Consider the following 18511-nt stretch of genomic DNA (forward strand, 5'->3'; position numbering starts at 1 on the left):
ATATTGAAAAATCACTAAATCGACACATGAAACTCAAGAAACACTATGGAAGAATATGTAACACATGATAGAGATTGGAAGAATTGTAAATGGGAAAATTCAGGACTTACTCCAAGGGTTGGAATTGGTCTAAAGATTGATTTTAAAAACATTTTCTCTAAAAGCGATTTTAGTAATTTAAAAGCACTTTCTAATTGTTGCCTCAAAGGATGTGGTTTCTGTGTTCAAAGCGGGCATTATGTAGAACAAATAGCTTAGTGGATAGAAGAAAAAATAGACCGGCAGAAGATAAAGGGATGCAGCGAATTTGCAAATTTGACATTCGAGCTCCGATTTGTACCCATGATATCTTTTCGGAAAAGGAACAATGCCGTGGTTCAAACTTTAATCAACAACCTTTTGGGATTTCTATCATACTGGTGAATTCCATAATTGGTTGAGCAGACAAAGTCCTTGTTTGAGTGAGAGCTTCTCGAATGCCGTTCATTTTACAATAAGAGACATGTCTCTTATTCACTATTCGCCGACAACGATAGAGTTTCTGCAAAGGGTACTGAATAAAAGCAGAAAGTCAGTTTTCTGAGATTGGCCGGTGGAAGAAGATAGATTATTGGCCGTCATGGAAGTTCCCGAGACAAAAATGTTGACGATGATTGCCTTCCATCACAAAGCAATTGTCGCTGTTTGGTGGGATCAACTGCAGAACACTCGACAGAGGCAAGCGAAGAATCGGGTTCGAATACAAGGATTTTTCATGCGTTCGTGTTCTTAATTTATAAATTAATGACTGAAATCTTCAATTGTAATGTAAAGCAGAATCAATACATTTACAGGGATAATATTTCAACATTAAAAGCAATGCCTAATAGAAACACAACGGTTTTTGGTAAAACAAAACGAAACAAAAAGCAATACAAAAAAGATGCTTACAGAAGATGGAGAAGACCAAGCTATTCTCAAACAAGACAGCAAAAGTAAATTAAATTGATTGCATTTACCGCTTCCATGTTGTGCCGTCTTCCCTTATGGAATTGCACCAGAGAGCAGCTTTGTATTGTCGTGGTTCTTCCAAAGACTTTTGACACCGTCCCATGGGAAATACTTGGATGAACCAACTGAACGCTTTCAGTAGGTAGAGTCATGACCAGGACTATCTGCATGCATGTCCATCGAGGTATCATTGGAACTTGGAGGATTAGCATCCCGGTTTGGGTGGAGAAAGCTAGGTTCATTGTTTCGGGCTCCATTTCCAGATGGCAGAACTGCTCCTGGATAATATCCATCTTGAGAAATGTGATAGTGCTGAAGACTCTGGCGAACAGGGCTCGACAAAGCATTTGAGAAGACCGAATTCTTAGATTGATGATCGCACTGCTCAGAACGAATTCCCTGCCCAGTATTTGTTGGACCAGATGAACCAGAAGTAACTGGCAAACCTGAGTTTGAGAAATGCGCAGTGGGCTGCAGATGCTGATGTTGGAGTGGCAACCTAGGGGACATTGATGGCTCCTCTCCACAATAGTCCAACTCATTCTGCATGGAGATAAGAAAGATATTTGTAAGCTGTACAAATGAGGTTTAGATTATTAAATTTTTACATATTGTAACAGCACGTCCGTTGTTACATATCATGAATTTCTTTATTAAAGAACAGGCATTATCTATACACACAAGAAATAAACTTATCAGTATAAAACCAAGGTTTAGAAACATTCCTCCATGGATGTTGATTGGTAAGAACCACCTAAGAAAACCACACTCTCAGGGCCCATTTCATAACAATTTTGGTTTTTTATTTTAATTTTTATTTTATGTGCTTGAGATATGAGGGAAGTATACAGAAGAAAGAAGACATGAAGAAGAGTAGAGGAATGTATACTTTTGTTTCTTATACATTTCTCTACGTCTATCCCACCATCATTCCTCCACCCTTCATCACCCCTCCTTCCTCCTTATACTTTCCCCATATCTCAAGCACAAAATGTAAAAACTAAAAATAAAATGGTTACCAAACAGGCCCTTAGTTTCTAGTTAACAAAATAAAAGTATTCCCTCGAAAAAAGGAGAATCATTAAGCTGCACAATGTTTAAAGCTTCAAACAGGTTTAAAAGTTAAATTCTGGATTCAGGCCCAATTCCACAGAATATGCCAACCATGAAATTAATTCCTTCTGTTGGGCAAAAAAAGAAGGTTGGAATTCTTCAACTGGGAAAAATATGGAAATAAACCCTCACAAAAGTTCAGCTGAACCACATCAATGGTAATCTGAAATGAAACCATAGGTCACAATGTTGCACTTATAAAAGGTCTTAATCTAGCAACACATAACCCTATGCTCTCTAGAAGGCAAATATAAACATATACAAGATATATGCTTAGCATGTACATCAAGTCTAGAAAGAGAAAATGTCAAGTAATCAACATGAGATTCAAGAAATGCATTAGTAACATGTTACATGAGGGATGGATAGAATGTACAGAAGAGAGGAAGTGGCATCAGTCAAATAAACTGCAAATATTTTTTAAAATATATAATAAACCCGTCAAAAGTTAGTTGATACAAAGGGTGTGTGCTTAATGGACTCTGCTAAAAAAATTAGCCCCATCACTAATGTATAACATCCCTGAAAGAAAGACACACTTAAGTTTGATAGAACTGTTTTGATTTACACAAATTTTGAATGTCAAAGAAGCAACTTCGTGTGTATGTCTATGCGAACATCCATATGTTTTTTGCCCTCTGGATAGGTTATCACACTATGAGACAAACAAGATGGCACAATAGATCCTTTACGAAAACAAACATAGACAATAGTAAACAAACCTGAAGATAATTTACTATATCGACTGTTGTAACTCGTGAGCCTCCTTCTTGTTGTCTACAGATCCACTGATAAATTTTATCCTGAAAAAACAGCCAGCACAGTTTCATCAATGAAATGTAGAAAACAGATATGCAGCCCATCTTTAAAGCAATTTTACACATTAATAGGGCATTATGTGTGTAAAAAATTTATACAAGAATGAATATGCACATATATTAAGAAACATTGTAGACCAATTGCACTATTGGCTACCAGCAACAAAAATTGCATGGAATTTTGAACATGGAAGCATAAAGCAGCATTTGAGACCTCGCCCTTCAATCAACTAAAAGGAAACAATATATTTAACAAAATTTTAAATTCATAAAAAAGTCCCACACCATCCTGCTGGTTTAGCCAGTTCACAAGAACTCTGTATATCTCAGGAAGAAAATGTGAAAAGCCAAAACAATGTACAAAAAAAGATGGCTACAGGAATAAGGAAGAAGGAACACAAAAACCTCTTACTCCAAAAACTAGTGGAGCCCAACTCATCAGAGAGTAGAGACTTGCACCATCATTTGCAAGAGAACGGCAAATCAATCAGTTGGAGAAAGGAAATAGTACATATGTTTGTGTAATGAACGTTGAATACAAAACCCTTGGCAAAACCAACTTTTCAAAAACATATCCCACTCGAAGTTTTATGCCAAACAACATCAGAACAGCAGCAAGAATCATGCAAATTTACTTACTTTAAGTCCGACTACCGTGTTTGGAGAGTAAAGGAAATATCATTTTGTCAACACAGGGATAAAAATCATTCATGTTATCTAGTGTTTAGGGTTTGTTAAGATGTAAATATAATATCCAATTGGAAATCCCCACCAATTATCTGAGCGCTTTCGACAAGTTTAACATTAATATTCATTACAATTCCTACAGATACAGAAAAAGTTGCTGTCTTTCTCATCCAACCTTATTGGCAATGACATGACATGCTCACTCAAAACTACCGTTCACCCAATTCACAACCAAACGAAATACACCAATTAACTATGAAACCCCAATTTCTATCAATAATTGGAGACAAAAAAATTGTGACTTTGATTTGATCCTGATGAAGAACCAAAAACCCAATGAGGGAATCAGCGATTAGATAAGAATCAACAAATGAAGGAGGTAGAGAGAGAAAGAGACATACAAGGGCGTGGCGTTCACCGGCTTGAAAGGAGAGTTTTTGGTGGTTCATGGCCTGAGTGTAGAGCTGAGAGAGGGAATTAGCGGCGCTGCAGAAGGAGGTATACATGCTTCGATCAACCTCGTCGAGGCTGGTGGCCACCGACTTTCTCTTCTTCCCCATGGCAGGCAGTTTCTGTCCCCAACAATCGCCTTCTTCTTCTGATATGATATTATCAGAAGAAACCAGGTTGTGGGTTTTGCGTGTGAGGCCAAACTGGTCCTCTGAAATCGAAATTGATCGATTGAGAGAGGAACAAGAAGAGTGAATCGATTTTATATGGAAATTTGGGATTTTTGGGGATTTGGGGGACTTGGATGGAAATCCGAATGGGCGTGGGTGTCTTTTGGTTTGGGCCTTTGTTTTTTTTTTGGTTTCCTTTTGCAACAATTATCACGTCGACATGAGGGGGGTTTCACCGTCTCAGAAGAGGGAAGGACACATGCTCACTATCGTGGCAATTCGCCCCACGTGAACATTGCTTCCATATCCCAACAGTTACTCTAATCTTATTTTGTTTCTGATGACTCTTATTTATTTTCTTTGAACAAACGATATTATTTATACTTAGAAAGAGAGGGTGGACTAACTTTCACACTAGATTTTTTTTTTTTTGAAAAAAAAAAAAAGAAAAAGAAAAAAAAGAGTCTCACACTAGACTCTTGTTTCTTCTTCTAAATCAATGATTTATAAGAGGTTTCCTAAGGTTTAGCTGAATTGTAAGGATATCTTTTCTCATTGTTGATATTACACAAAGAACTAGTCAGTTTGTAATGTCCTCGAATAATAAGTCCAAGAAATATATAATAGAAAAAATCTAGTCCCAAGAAGTTAGAATCTCAAGTTTTTTTTCTCTCTCATACAGATATTCTAAACGTTCATAATCGTGATCACAATACTAGCTATGTTGGAATATTAGTTGTTTAATTTTATTGTTTGGGTTTTAGACCCAACCCATTAGAATTAGGTTTTTGTTTCCTTACTTATTAGGATTAGTCTTCTCTTTCGTTTAAATTAATAAAGTTTTATGTTTTGTTTGTTCATCGTGTCCTCTGATTTTCAACTAGCTAGGCATTGACAATCATCGAAGATCAATGCCTATTATATTTTCTTGCTTGATAGAATGATTGGTCTTTGAGTCGTTGGTGTGAAGGAGACCAACACAAATATGTCAGGTGAATTCATTAAACACGACCAAATGAGAGTTCTTATATGCAATTGCGTAGTCATAAATTAATCGGTGGGTGGGCTAAGCTAAAATTATTACTAAAGTAATAACTTGAAGCAAGATATTTGTACTATAGGAGTTTTAATTTGTTAATAATAAATTATAATATTGGTTAAGGTGATGAGTCTATTTAATATTTATTAGCTCTTATTTTCCTCAAAAACACCTTTAAGATTCAAAATTTTCATTTACTAAGTGGAATACGTCTAGTGGAATTCCTCTTCAATTATAAGTGAGAGGTCTTATGTTCGATTCTTGCAAAATGTGAATTTGAACTAGCCCATTATGAGACTAAGCTCATCCCTTTTGACACACCCTGACCAAGATCGAGGCATGCTGGCCGTCATGTGAGGGTGACAGAAACAAGTATATACCGTTAATTATTAACGGCGTCATCTAACGCCGTTAGCATATTCCGTCAAAATTGACGGAATATGCCCTCATCTTCTCTGACGAGTCGCCGGACGTCGGTGACTTCACCGGTTTCTGGGTTTTATTTCAAAACCTTATATCTCTCTCGACGTAACACCAAACTTCATGAAACTTGGACCATTTTGAAGATCTCACCAAGACAAACAAAACCATACCTGAGTCGAGCCCTGAAACCATCGGAAACCCACCGGAAAAAGCCTCGATATTCCGGCAATTCTTAAAACTCGTCGTTCTCGATAGTTCGACATCCAAAATCTTCCAATGAACCACTCCTAGCCTCGTGAGGACCTCCTTAAGCTACCTATAAGCTTGAAATCCCCAAAAACACACGATTTTACGATTGCATGAATAGTGACATAAATCGGGTTAGGGTTTTCACGAGTTTTCGAAGAAGTTCTTACCTAAAAATGGTATCATTCAACTCGTGTGAACCTTAGGAACACCATGATGTCCTCTGAACCCTCGATCTGCGCGTGAAAGGTTGGTTTTTAAGTTCGTCCGTACGTTTTGTATGGATTTTCTAAAAAATCCGAGAGGAAGGAGAAAGAGAATGCACGGGAAAGAGAGAAAGAGAGAGGAAGAGTTTGTGTGTGTGTGTGAGTGGTCCACGTGGGTCACCAACCAAAACTACAAAAACTAAGTTCTAATTTGGTCCAAAAATTAAGGAAAAAATATAAGTTTAGACCACCACTAACATGCATAATACACACCACAACACTCACATACAAGGGTAAAATAGTCAACTCACGTCATTGATAATTTATTTCGGGACGGGCTGTGACACCTTTGCCCTTAGTGTAGATAATATTATTTATTCAAAAAAAAAAACTCAAAAGATTAATATTTTAAAGCTTAAATAACCAAAACTCTCTCCCTATACTATAACCTTGTTCTTGGCTTCGCCAGTGCTTATATGGAAATTTTTACTTACAAGACAAATAAGAAACTTTAAGGTTATAATAATGCAATTGTCCTTAGACCTAAGGCACCATATTTGTCTTATGGATACATTTTTTTTATCATTTAATGATGCATCATAATCCTATGGTTTGTTGCACACATTGTTGGAGTCTTGGACTTATTCATAAAGGCATGTGCGTGTGCGACAAGTGTGATCATTACATTCAACAAGAAGAAGAATACTCTAAAGATATGCTTTAGACAATAACCCCACCCTTTAATACCTATTTTGTTCCTTATTTATGTAAATATTACCATACCTTTGGACTATTCTATTTTATATAGCTTTAAAACCTGCAACATAACCTCGACCCTATTCTCCCAACTCTTTACACACCTCTTTTTTTTTTTTTTTTTTTGTCAAGCTTTACACAACCTCATTCACTCACTTAATTATGCAACAACTAACACAGAGAAGTGTTACATCTTTAAGGAAAATAATGAAATTTGAATCAAACAAACTAAATTATATAGGAATGATAAGCCTTACCAAAATAGGATTTAATTCTTTTTTGCAGAAACACCCAAAAATAAGTCATGTGTGATGCTCTTAAATATATATATATATATATATATATATATATATATATGTTGTAGCCTATTTTATTTGACAAATGTGAGGGGGCCGACGGCAAGGAGAAGAGAGAGTGAGAGAGATTTGTTTGTAGAATTATAGAGGAATTTATGTGTTATCCCTCCTACATAGTGCCTTTATTTATAGTAGTAAAAGGATAGAAGAAATTCCTTTATCCCCAAGGAATACAAGTTGTAATAGGAAATGATAACTATAATCAAACATAATCTAAGGTTTACACAATCACACTTAAACTAGGAAAGTTTACAACACTCCCCCTTGAGTGTGTAAATACTCAAGGTAGATTTAGCATCATGCAAAAGTTGAGGAAGTCGACTCATCGGGATGATTTTAAGGAACAACGCTTATTCTCAATAAGGTAAGAACTTGCATAAGTAAATGAGTCTCACTAAAAACCCTAAGGCTATGGCAAAAACCCGAGGAGGGACAAAATCCATAGTCTAAGGATAAATGTGTGAGAAATGCAAGGTCAAAAGAACGTCTACAGGACGTCATCAGGGATATAACCAACCCAAGGTGGGTGCCTCGTTAAAACCTAGTTAGGTAGCAAAAACCAGTGGGAAAATGCTCCTAATCGTAGGGAAAAAGAATACACTAAGATCAAGCAAGTGTTCTTCAGGATACTCCCCATAAGTTAGACATAATTCCAAAGAGAAATAGTAATGTTACAACTCAGAAAGTTTACGCATACCAATTACATGAACAAGCTTCTGAAACGTCGTCTTCGGTAGTGATTTGGTGAAAAGGTCGGTCAGATTGTCTTGTGAACGGATTTGCGTGACTTCAATCTTATGATGCTCTTGTTGTTGATGTGAAAAAAAAGAAATCTGACACAATGTGCTTGGTGTTGTCTCCTTTGGTGTAACCCCTTTTGAGTTGTTCGATGTATACTGCGTTGTCTTCAAAGATCGTCGTCGAGACATCAACGGTGAGATAAAGATTACAGGAGCTTTGAATATGGCCCATTACTGCTCTCCAAGGTTCTAAAAAATGCTAGGCGCTAGTCGGACGGTGGACTAGCGCCTAGTGCCTAGGCGGCCTAGGCAGGTTTACATAAATTTACACTATATATTATAAAATATGAGTATATGTGTATAATTTTAGGACTTTTTTTCTAATTTTATACAAAGAATATTGGGCCTAGTTTGTTTTTTTCTTTGAACAAAATAGTGGGCCACAAAATGAACCCAACTTGAAAGAAAATCCCTTTTTTTCAATTAAACCGACATCTTTTCTACAACCTTTCTCGGTTTCTCCAATGCTAGTCCCAATCAACCATCACTTGTTTAGTGGCTCTAGGCTTGCATTTATTATCAACAAATCTCCTATTCTTTCTCTCTGCAGAGAGACCCCTTCTCTCTCTTTAGTTATGCCTTTCTTTTCCTCCCATTTTTAGTTTTTCTTTCGACTCTCTCTCTCTCTCTTTCTTTTCTTTTCAACAAAATGGACGGATCTCTTCAATATATCCCATTCTCTTTCTGCAGTAAAACCCAACGGACGAATTATGTGTATTGCTCATCCCTGTATATTCTCAATCTACTTGGGTTCATCAATTGATGTTGGGTGTAAGAGCGCAGGTTTGAAGATTTGGGTTGTGGGTGGTGGATCGTGTAGATGAGAGGGGACATTTACAAGGCATCGACCGCAACCTAGACTGTCGCCTAGCATTGTCTAGGCCGCCTTGAGCGCCTAGAGATGCCTAGGCAGCCGCCTAAATCCTTCCCGTCTTACCTGAACGATTTAGCCCAAATCGAATTGGGACTACACCGCCGAGTGCCTAAGCCGATTTTTAGAACATTGATGCTCTCAACCAAAAGCATTCCCAAGTTGCTCCATGTAAGGCTAGAATTTCAGCATGGTTAGATGAAGTGGCAACTAGGGTCTGTTTAGTTGACCTCCAAGAGATTGCGGTGCCTCCAACGGTAAAGACATAACCTGTTTGAGAACACGCCTTGTGTGGATCAGATAAGTATCCTACATCGGCATAACCAACAAGGTGAGAATCGATTCGAGAATCAAGGAGTGCGGCATCACTCGTGGATCCATAGGGATAAAACAAGCCCAAATCCGTAGTACCCTTAAGGTAACGAAAGATGTCTTTCACGCTAGTCCAATGTTTGCATATAGGTACATTACTGTATCTTGCCAAAAGATTAATAACGAATGAGATGTCGGGTCTAGTGCATTGAGCTAAGTACAATAAAGCGCCTATCGCACTTAGATAAGGAACTTCAGGCTCCAAAATCTCTTTATCATCCTTATTCGGACGGAATGAATCTCGTTTTGCATCTAGCAATCGAACGACCATAGGAGTACTCGAAGGCTTCGCTTTATCCTCATTAAAGTGGTGCAACACCTTTTGGGTGTAGTTCGATTGATGTACTAAGATTCCATCTGAACAATGGTTTATCTCGAAATCGAGACATTATTGAGTCTTACCTAGATCTTTCATCACAAATTTCGACTTCAGGTGCATGGCAGTTCTTGCGAGCTCTTCAAGAGTTCCGATGAGGTTCATGTCATTGACATATACTGCAACAATCGTAAATCCAGAATGTGACTTCTTAATGAACACACAAAGGCATAGTTCGTTGTTCACATATCTCTAACTAGTCAAATACTCACTCTGACGGTTATACCATGTTTGTACCATACTTAGGACCTCCGTATTTAGATCTCATATAAATACTCGGGGGACTCAAATGTAGTTATGTAATAAAGGAATGGGCAAATATGTAATAAGTGATGAGCTCTTATTCTATAAAAGGACTCCTCACTCTCCTCATTGGGAGAGGCCAATTCTTAGGCCATACCCTCACCCTCTCAGAGCTCTCATTCTCACAGAGAAGCTCTCTCTCTTTCCCTTTTCAACATCTCAGACAAATACAATAATCAGTGTGAACGTAGCCCAAACCTTGGGGTGAACCACGATACATCTTGTGTTATTTACTTTCTTGCAAATTCACGGTCGGATTTACGTTGTTCCAAGACCCTTCCAGTTTTGTGCATCAACATTTGGCGTCGTCTGTAGGAAACAACACAAAAAGCTGTGTCGGTTCTCTTTCATTTTTCACCTTCGTCGTGAATCTACATCAGCTTTCATTTTCTGATTTCTGTCAGGACCAGGAGAGAAAATAATAATAATAATGGGTGAGTCTCAACCACACACCACCTCAATGCTTCTATCTTCTCTTCTCTGCTTTGAATTCTTAAAAAAAACATTGAAAAAGCTTTACAATAAGAAACCCATTGATCCTAAGGGTTCTCTGTCAGCTGGAGCTTTTTGGGGATATCACCCATGGAGCTTTTAACGCTCACTAGCATGTTCGGCCTGAACTTTGTGAAGGGTATGCACCAGTTTCTCTTCTTCGTGCACTACGTCATGATGATCCAGACACCTTTTGAGCGCGTCATGTACTGCAGCTTGCTCTTCGACACTGCCGTTCACCGCCAAGTCACCACCCTCCTAGCGTCATTCCTCGTCGCCACACACCGCCAAGAGAATCTCTTTTTTGACGGCTCCAAAGTCGAGCTCTCGGCCTACCGAGCCGTTATCCGGCTACGATTCTCCGACGCCAAAGTCTTCTCTACGCTGTGACTCTCAAGGCGCGGGCAATGCTTGTCGATGGCATCAGCCGAGTGGAAGATGACGAAGAGTAGCTTGATCACTTGATCGGGCGGGCCTGCGTTGCCAAGCCAGATAAGCTTATGGCTACGGAGTCTAGGGTTTTGAGGAGGGTAAGGGAGGAATTTGGAAGCCATTCCCCGACACTGCATCAAAAGTCCGACAAGACCAACAACAACAATACCAACAATACCAACAATACTACAATCACCACCACCACAACAATTACCAGTCATAGCCGCCGTCGCTGCAAACCCTGCTAGACTACAATTCCAGCCCTTCCACTTTTACACAAGCTTACATGCACATTTAGCAGCCAACCATGCAGCTTCACCTCCCTCTCCAACCTCTGCCACTGTCAGCTCAATAGGTTTCTCATTTGTTGGAAAAGTATTTTGAAATATTCTGCACAAAAAGCTTGAAAATTGAGATTTGTGGGCCGAAATTGTGATTAGTGTTCTGGGTGAGCGGGATACTGGTATGGCTGTTGCCAAAAGCAACAACAGCAGTGAAGCATCAACAGGGTTGTGCAATTGCTACAAAGTTGCTAGCTTGACTTCCTCCATCTTAGATGCAGATGAAACCTCAAATCTAAAGGATCGGTACATTCTATGAGAGCAATCAGATTTGCTTTTCTCACTCTCGCTCGCCGACCCGCACGCTGCTACTGACGTGGGCTCTGGTCAAGGTGGGTCAGCTTGGTAACCGTGTGATGGCCCTCCATGTGCTCGGTGGATCTCAAGCTCAAAATCTGTAGAGGAACATCAATAAAAAAAAACCAATGATGAAAGTAAAGATCTGGAAATGGACTGTGTGAGGGAAAAATGGTTAATTGAAAAATTAAAGAAAGCAAAAGGAGAAAGTTGTGCTCGCGGTTTCATGGATGTGAGAAAGCAAAAGGATAATGCCATGTGAAATTATTTTTTGAGAAAGTGAAAAGAGAACGACAAAAGCAAAAGAGGGAGGTGCAAGCTGTCACCCTTATTCATCGTTTCAAGCGAGGCAAGCTTCAAAGTTGCAGAGAAAACACAAAAGAAAGGTGCGGTGGAAAAGAGAAAAGCAAAAGAAAGGAATAAACACCCTACCAAAATGATGTGATTTACTTTTCTTGTTTTTGAATGATGTGATTTATTTTTCTTATCTTTCGGAGACATCTATACAAACCCCATCAGAGGGTTAAAAAAAAACATCAAGCCTAAAATAATGGGCTGGAATGTTATATGGAGGGCCAAGGCCCATATGCCCAAAAGAGCCAGGCCCTATGGCGCGAAAATTATCTGGCAACCTGCCGCCCTTATCACCAACCAGGTGATCAAAAGTACGCCCAGTACTCTAAAAAATTATTCGGCACCCTGCCACTATTATCACCAACCAGGTGATCAAAAGTATGCTCAGTACTCTAAAAATTATTCGGCACCCTGCCGCTATTATCAACAACCAGGTGATCAAAAGTATGCCCAGTACTCCAAAATTATACATGAGCATCACTCATGTCAATCATACATAAACATTCATGAGCATCACTCATATCAATCATACATAAACATTCATGAGCATCACTCATGTCAACATCCATAAGCATCACTCATGTCAATCAGCTTCAAAAGCTTCATTTACAGAGCTCTAACTTCAAAAACTTCATTTACAGAGCTCTAACTTCAAAAGCTTCATTTACAAAAGCTCCAGCTTCGAAAGTTTCATTTACAGAGCTTTAGCTTCAAAACTTCACTTGCAAAGTTTCACTTACAAAGCTTCAGTGCAGGGTATACAAATACCGCCTCCGAACAACTGCCACTTCAGCCCATACATGGATTCAATTTGAAGTCTCCAACCAACATACTCTATTGACTAAAGACTTGGGGGACTACATTATGTACCATATATTGGGCCTCATGAAAAATACTTGGGGGACTTAGCCCATTATTTATGTACTAGGAGCGAGCCCTTATTCTATAAAAAAGACTCCCTCATCATCATTATAGAGCACCAACTCTAACCCATCATTTATGTATTGAGGAGCGAGCCCTTATTTTATAAAAGGGACTCCCTCACCTTCATTAGAGAGCATCGCCGCCAGCTGAGCAACCGCCTCGCCATGAGCACTAACTCCAACCCATCATTTTTGTAATGAGGAGCGAGCCCTTATTCTATAAAAATGACTCCCTCACCTTCAACGCCACAAGCCCAGCCAACCAAGGCAACACAAGCAGAGCAACCTCGCAACATGTGCTACTTCTAGTTGAGCATCATTTCAGATTGGGCACCGCCTTATATCGAGCATCAATTCTAAACGACATCTAGTTACTCCAGCCCACACATGGACTGAATTTCAAGTCTCCAGCTAAAAGACTCTCTTGATTGAAGACTTGGGGGACTACTGTTTGTACCATACTTAAGACCTCTGTATTTAGATCTCGTATAAATACTCGGGGGACTCAAATGTAATTATGTAATAAAGGAAGGGGCAAATATGTAATAAATGATGAGCCCTTATTCTATAAAATGACTTCTCACTCTCCTCATTAGGAGTGGCCAATTCTTAGGCCATACCCTCACCCTCTCAGAGCTCTCATCCTCACAGAGAAACTCTCTCTCTCCCTCTTCAACATCTTAGAGAAATACAATAATCAGTGTAGACGTAGCCCAAACCTTGGGGTGAACCACGATACTTCTTGTGTTATTTACTTTCTTGCAGATTCACGGTCGGATTTACATTGTCCAAGACCCCTCCGGTTTTATGCATCAACATACCACATTCTTCCGGATTGTTTCAAACCGTAGAGTGAACGCCTCAGTCGAATTAAGAGCATGTTCTGGGGTTTGGAAATATTTGAACCAGTCAATGTAAGTCTTTCGGAAACTTTCATGTAAATTTTTGTATCAAGATCCCCATAGAGGTGCTGCATACTTAGTTTTGCTGAAACTACCAAACTGATAAGGTTGCAAAAAGTAATCACATCCTTAACGGGTGATAAGTTTTGTCATAGTCAATCCCAAAGCGTTATGAGAAGCCTTGTGTAACAAGACGAGCTTTGTAACGCAAAATTTTGTTTTTCTCATTATGTTTCCAAATGAAAACCTATTTGTAGCCAACGGGCTTCATATGTGGAGGAGTAGGAGCTACAGGTCCAAACACTTTACGTTTCACAAGCGAATCGAGTTTGACTTGGATTACTTGTTTCTAGTTTGACCAATCAGTTCTACGATGACATTCATCAACAGAACGCGGTTCAATGTCATCGCTCAACATGATCTCAGTAGCTACTACAAATGCTAATGCATCGTCGACAATCATCTCATTTATACACCACACATCATCTAAGCTAACATAATATAATGAAATTTCACAATTCTCGGGAACAGGATTCGTCTCTTCAAGAATGCTTCCATAATCTAGAATTTCCTCATAAGTTGGATAAAATGAGTAAGAGATAGTCGGATTCACGGTAGACTCTTCGGGACCTTGTGCTGTGGATTTCCTCTTCCAATGGTGTAAATCCTTTGAACCAAGGGGTCTGCCACACTTTTGTGTAGGGGCAAATGATTGGCAAGTTGCTAATGTACGTGGATCACCAAGATTGGCGTCCCGGGCCTCCAGGAGGGAAGTTCATTTTACATTTGGTACATCCATCTTTACAGGCGTATTCGCAGCTGGAATATATGATATTGTCACACGTGCTATATTGGTGAAAGCATCTGGCATGCTCTGAACTATGCTCTGGAGATCTAATATGTGCTACATTTTAGTTTCGGATTGAGCGGTGCGGGGATCTAAATCAGACAAAGTGGGGGTCATCCACGATAATTCGCGTCGTTCTTCAGGAACATTGACGTTCTTATCTCCTCCTAAAGATAGGAAAACTATCTCATAGAAGTGACAATCCGCGAAACGAGCAGTAAACAGATCGTCTGTCAAAGGTTCTAAGTAACGAATAATCGAAGAAGAATCATACTCGGCATAGATTCTCATCCTTTGCTGAGGCCCCATTTTTGTACGTAAAGGCAGCGAGATCGGCACATATACCGAACAACCAAAAACGCGTAAATGCGATATGTCGGGTTCGTATCCTATAACCAATTGAAGGGCAGTAAATGGTTGTGTCACAACAGGCCTCAAGTGGACCAACTTTGATGTGTGTAATATTGCATAGCCCCAAGTAGCGATCGGGAGCTTGGTACGTATAACCAACGATCGAGCAATCATTTGTAAGCACTTAATGAAAGCCTCTGCTAGGCCATTTTGGGTGTGAACATAGGGTACATAATGTTCAACTTCAACCCCAACCAACATGCAATAGTCGTCAAAAGTTTTAGATGTGAATTCTCCAGCATTATCCAATCGAATAGATTTGATCAGATAATTAGGGTGGTGAGCCTTGAGCTTGATAACCTGATCTAACAGTTTGGAGAATGCAGCGTTCATTGTGGACAACAAGCACACGTATGGCCAACGTGTGGAAGCGTCAACCAAAACCATAAAGCATCTAAATGGTGCGCAGGGAGGGTGAATCGATCCACAAATGTGCCCCTGAATCCGTTGTAGAAAAATGGGAGGATTCGAATGAATCTTGTCATAAGAAGGCTTAGTAATAAGCTTTCCCATGGAACATGTTTGACATGCGATTCCTTGGATCAAACCTAAACTTTGGGTTAGTGGTTGCCCGTGTGATGATTTAAGGATTCGACGCATCACTATTCGTCCAGGATGTCCCAAACGATCATGCCAAAATGTAATTTCATGCGCAGTCCTAGTAGTAGGGTTGGCCACATAGTGGTATTCTATGGGGTGTATGGTCGTAGTATACAAACCACTAGAGATACGCTTCATCTTCTCTAGAATACGCTTCTGACCATATTCGTAGGAAGTTATGCACAGAAATTCAACTTTATTTTTCACGTGGGTTTCAGCGTGGTAATTGTTATCTCTAATGTCCTTGAATATTAACAACGTTCTTCCATAAGGTGGAGAATAGAGTGCCTCAGCAATGGTCAAGATTGTACCATTGAACAACATTATACGTGTCTTACCGTATCTTTCTATCAGGTTGGATAGCCTGAAAGGGTTGTCAGAGGTGCATTCTTATGTATGAAGTTAGTGAAATAGATGCGTTCACGCAAAACAGTGTGCGTGGTTACACTGTTTGCCAGACAACTAACTTCTCCACTAGTCATACATAGAATGAAAAATTAATTTGAATCGGTCACATGCATAAAATTTCTAAAACAAATATCAATTCAAAATAATTTCATTTATTCAAGGATGGTAATTAATGACAACTTAATATCCAAAAACAAATCACCAACAAATAATCCAAACATAAAGGAAAATTGTTCAAAAATCAACCAAAAAAAAAACAAAGGAGGGGGTGTTCGGCCACTAGGTGGAATTCGGCCCCATTATTCAATTTTAACAAAGCTCTCATGACAATCTTTCTTTAAGTTAATAAAATCATATTGGTTTATAGTTACTTTGTTCATTTATTAGTTGCACACTCTGATATTCAACTAATATATACACAAAAATATGCAAATAGAACTTTAGGTCTACGATTGTAATTGAATTAATTATTTGGACTTGGGCCAAATTTAAAGTGTGGGTGAAAAAAATATAAAACCCAAATTGTTTTAAAATATTAAACAATCGAAGCTCAAGGCCCAAAAATATAGGCCAAAGCCCACAGGTGGGCTGAGCAAATTTTGGTCCATGTGGCCTAGGCCCAAAAATTAGGTTAGGGTTTCTCGAGTGCAGGCTTCAAGCCTATGGGAATGAGAGGGACTAAACGGGCCGCAACAGGCAAGCCCCCAAAAAAATCCACACGGCCCGCTGCAGGCGGGCCCTAGAATTTTGTGTTGTTTTTTTTTTCACGGGCTAATCAAGCCCTAATATTAATAGTAGGTTGTAGGCCCAATATTGTAGACCGGCTGCATAAAAGGAGCTGGGCCCAAAAGGGTGGCCCCAAACGAGGGTCGAATCATGTGTGATGCGATATGGGGGAACACAGATGCGCCAACGGAGTTGGGATTTGGTGCAGCACAAAACACCGGGACACCATGGCCCCTTGAGCCGGTGTTGGGTCGAGCCAAGGATTAGGCCGCATCATGCGAACCCTGTTCTTAAAAAAAAAATTATGTGGGTCGAGAATGTCAGCCCAAAGATTTGAGGCTTAGGGTTTCAACCATAAATAAATAAATAACACCCCAACAGGAGCTGGGTGCAATCACTGAGGACGAAGGTCAATGTCGTCGCTACAAGCGGCCATGTTTTGGGAAAATTTTCTCAGTGCAAGGTCATAGGTTCGACGTCGAGCAAGTTCTGGGGAATGGAGAGAGTACCTCAACATCGGGGAAAAAAACCTAAGAAATTCAAATTGGAATTTCACCCAAATTCGATGAAATTTCTTCAGGAGTTTCAATGCTATCGAATCAAAATTACAATACCATGTTAGATTTGGTCAGAAAATTGCACGGCAAAGTCGTGGTCTCGCTTCAGGCGATGTGGATTTTCTGGGTTTGGACGCTATGGGCGTCGGGTTTCAAATGAGCTTTGATGCTCCATATGCTTGCTCGGGGTCACGAGTTCGAAGAACCCAAGTGGCGATTTTGATTTTTTTTTTTTTCAATTCAATTCATATATAATTCAATTTGATGCATATGCAATTCAATATTTTAATGCATGTACATATATTTGATGCAATTCATGACAAATATCAAATTCACATTGTTGATGTACAAAGCCGGAGGGGTCTTGGAACAACATAAATCCGACCGTGAATCTGCAAGAAAGTAAATAACACAAGATGTATCGTGGTTCACCCCAATGTTTGGGCTACGTCTACACTGATTATTGTATTGTGAGGGAGAGAGCCTCTGTAATGTGAGAATCAGGCTCTCTGAATGTGAAGGAGTTTGGGGATCTCAGGCCTAAGAATTTGCCTCTCCCAATGAAGAGAGTGAAGAGTCCTTTTATAGAATAAGGGCTCCTCACTTATTACATATTTGCCCATTCCTTTATTAAATAATTACATTTTAGTCCCTCGAGTATTTATACGAGGTCTAAATACGGAGGCCCTAAGTATGGTATAAATAGTAATCCCCCAAGTCTTCAGTCAAGAGAGTCTTTTGGCTAGAGACTTGAAATTCAGTCCATGTGTGGGTCGAAATAATTAGATGTTGTCTTGAACTGATGCTCGATATGAGGCGGTGATCAATCTGAAGTGATGCTCAACTAGAAGTAGCACATGTTGCGAGGCCACTCTGCTTGTGGCTTATATTGCCTTGGTTGGCTCGGCTTGTGGCGTTTGAAGGTGAGGGAGTCCCTTTTATAGAATAAGGGCTTGCTCCTCAATACATAAGTGATGGGCTAAGAGTGATGCTCGCGGCGAGGCGGTTGCTCAGCTGGCGGCAATGCTCTCTAATGAAGGTGAGGGAGTCCCTTTTATAAAATAAGGGCTCATTACTCAGTACATGAATAATGGGTGCTCTCTAATGAAAGTGAAAGAGTCCATTTTATAGAATAAGGGTTCACTCCTTAATACATAAATAATGGGCTAAGTCCCCCAAGTATTTTTTTATGAGGCCCAATATATGGTACATAGTATAGTCCCCCAAGTCTTTAGTCAATAGAGT

At 39.5% G+C, this 18511-nt stretch overlaps 1 protein-coding gene across 1 annotated transcript; it reads right to left on the bottom strand.

The window, feature by feature from the left end:
* Window positions 1-826: 826 nt before the first annotated feature.
* On the bottom strand, window positions 827-4412 carry LOC126621005 (uncharacterized). The gene is made up of 3 exons (XM_050289357.1): window positions 4010-4412; window positions 2826-2906; window positions 827-1533 (listed from the first exon to the last, which is right to left on the bottom strand). The coding sequence occupies exons 1-3, from the start codon at window positions 4166-4168 to the stop codon at window positions 1126-1128; spliced, it is 648 nt and encodes a 215-aa protein (XP_050145314.1). The 5' UTR covers window positions 4169-4412; the 3' UTR covers window positions 827-1125.
* Window positions 4413-18511: the final 14099 nt, after the last annotated feature.

The sequence above is a fragment of the Malus sylvestris genome, chromosome 5 (genome assembly GCF_916048215.2).
Source record: "Malus sylvestris chromosome 5, drMalSylv7.2, whole genome shotgun sequence".
In the NCBI taxonomy this organism is placed as follows: domain Eukaryota; kingdom Viridiplantae; phylum Streptophyta; class Magnoliopsida; order Rosales; family Rosaceae; genus Malus; species Malus sylvestris.

Bases quoted from the DNA above. Each gene is read 5' to 3' on its own strand.
- LOC126621005 (XM_050289357.1), bottom strand. From the start codon at position 4,168: ATGGGGAAGAAGAGAAAGTCGGTGGCCACCAGCCTCGACGAGGTTGAT. The intron at 2,907-4,009 runs GTATGTCTCTTT...CTGTTTTTTCAG, and splicing joins CCGGTGAACGCCACGCCCTT to GATAAAATTTATCAGTGGAT. The intron at 1,534-2,825 runs GTTTGTTTACTA...ATCTCCATGCAG, and splicing joins ATATAGTAAATTATCTTCAG to AATGAGTTGGACTATTGTGG.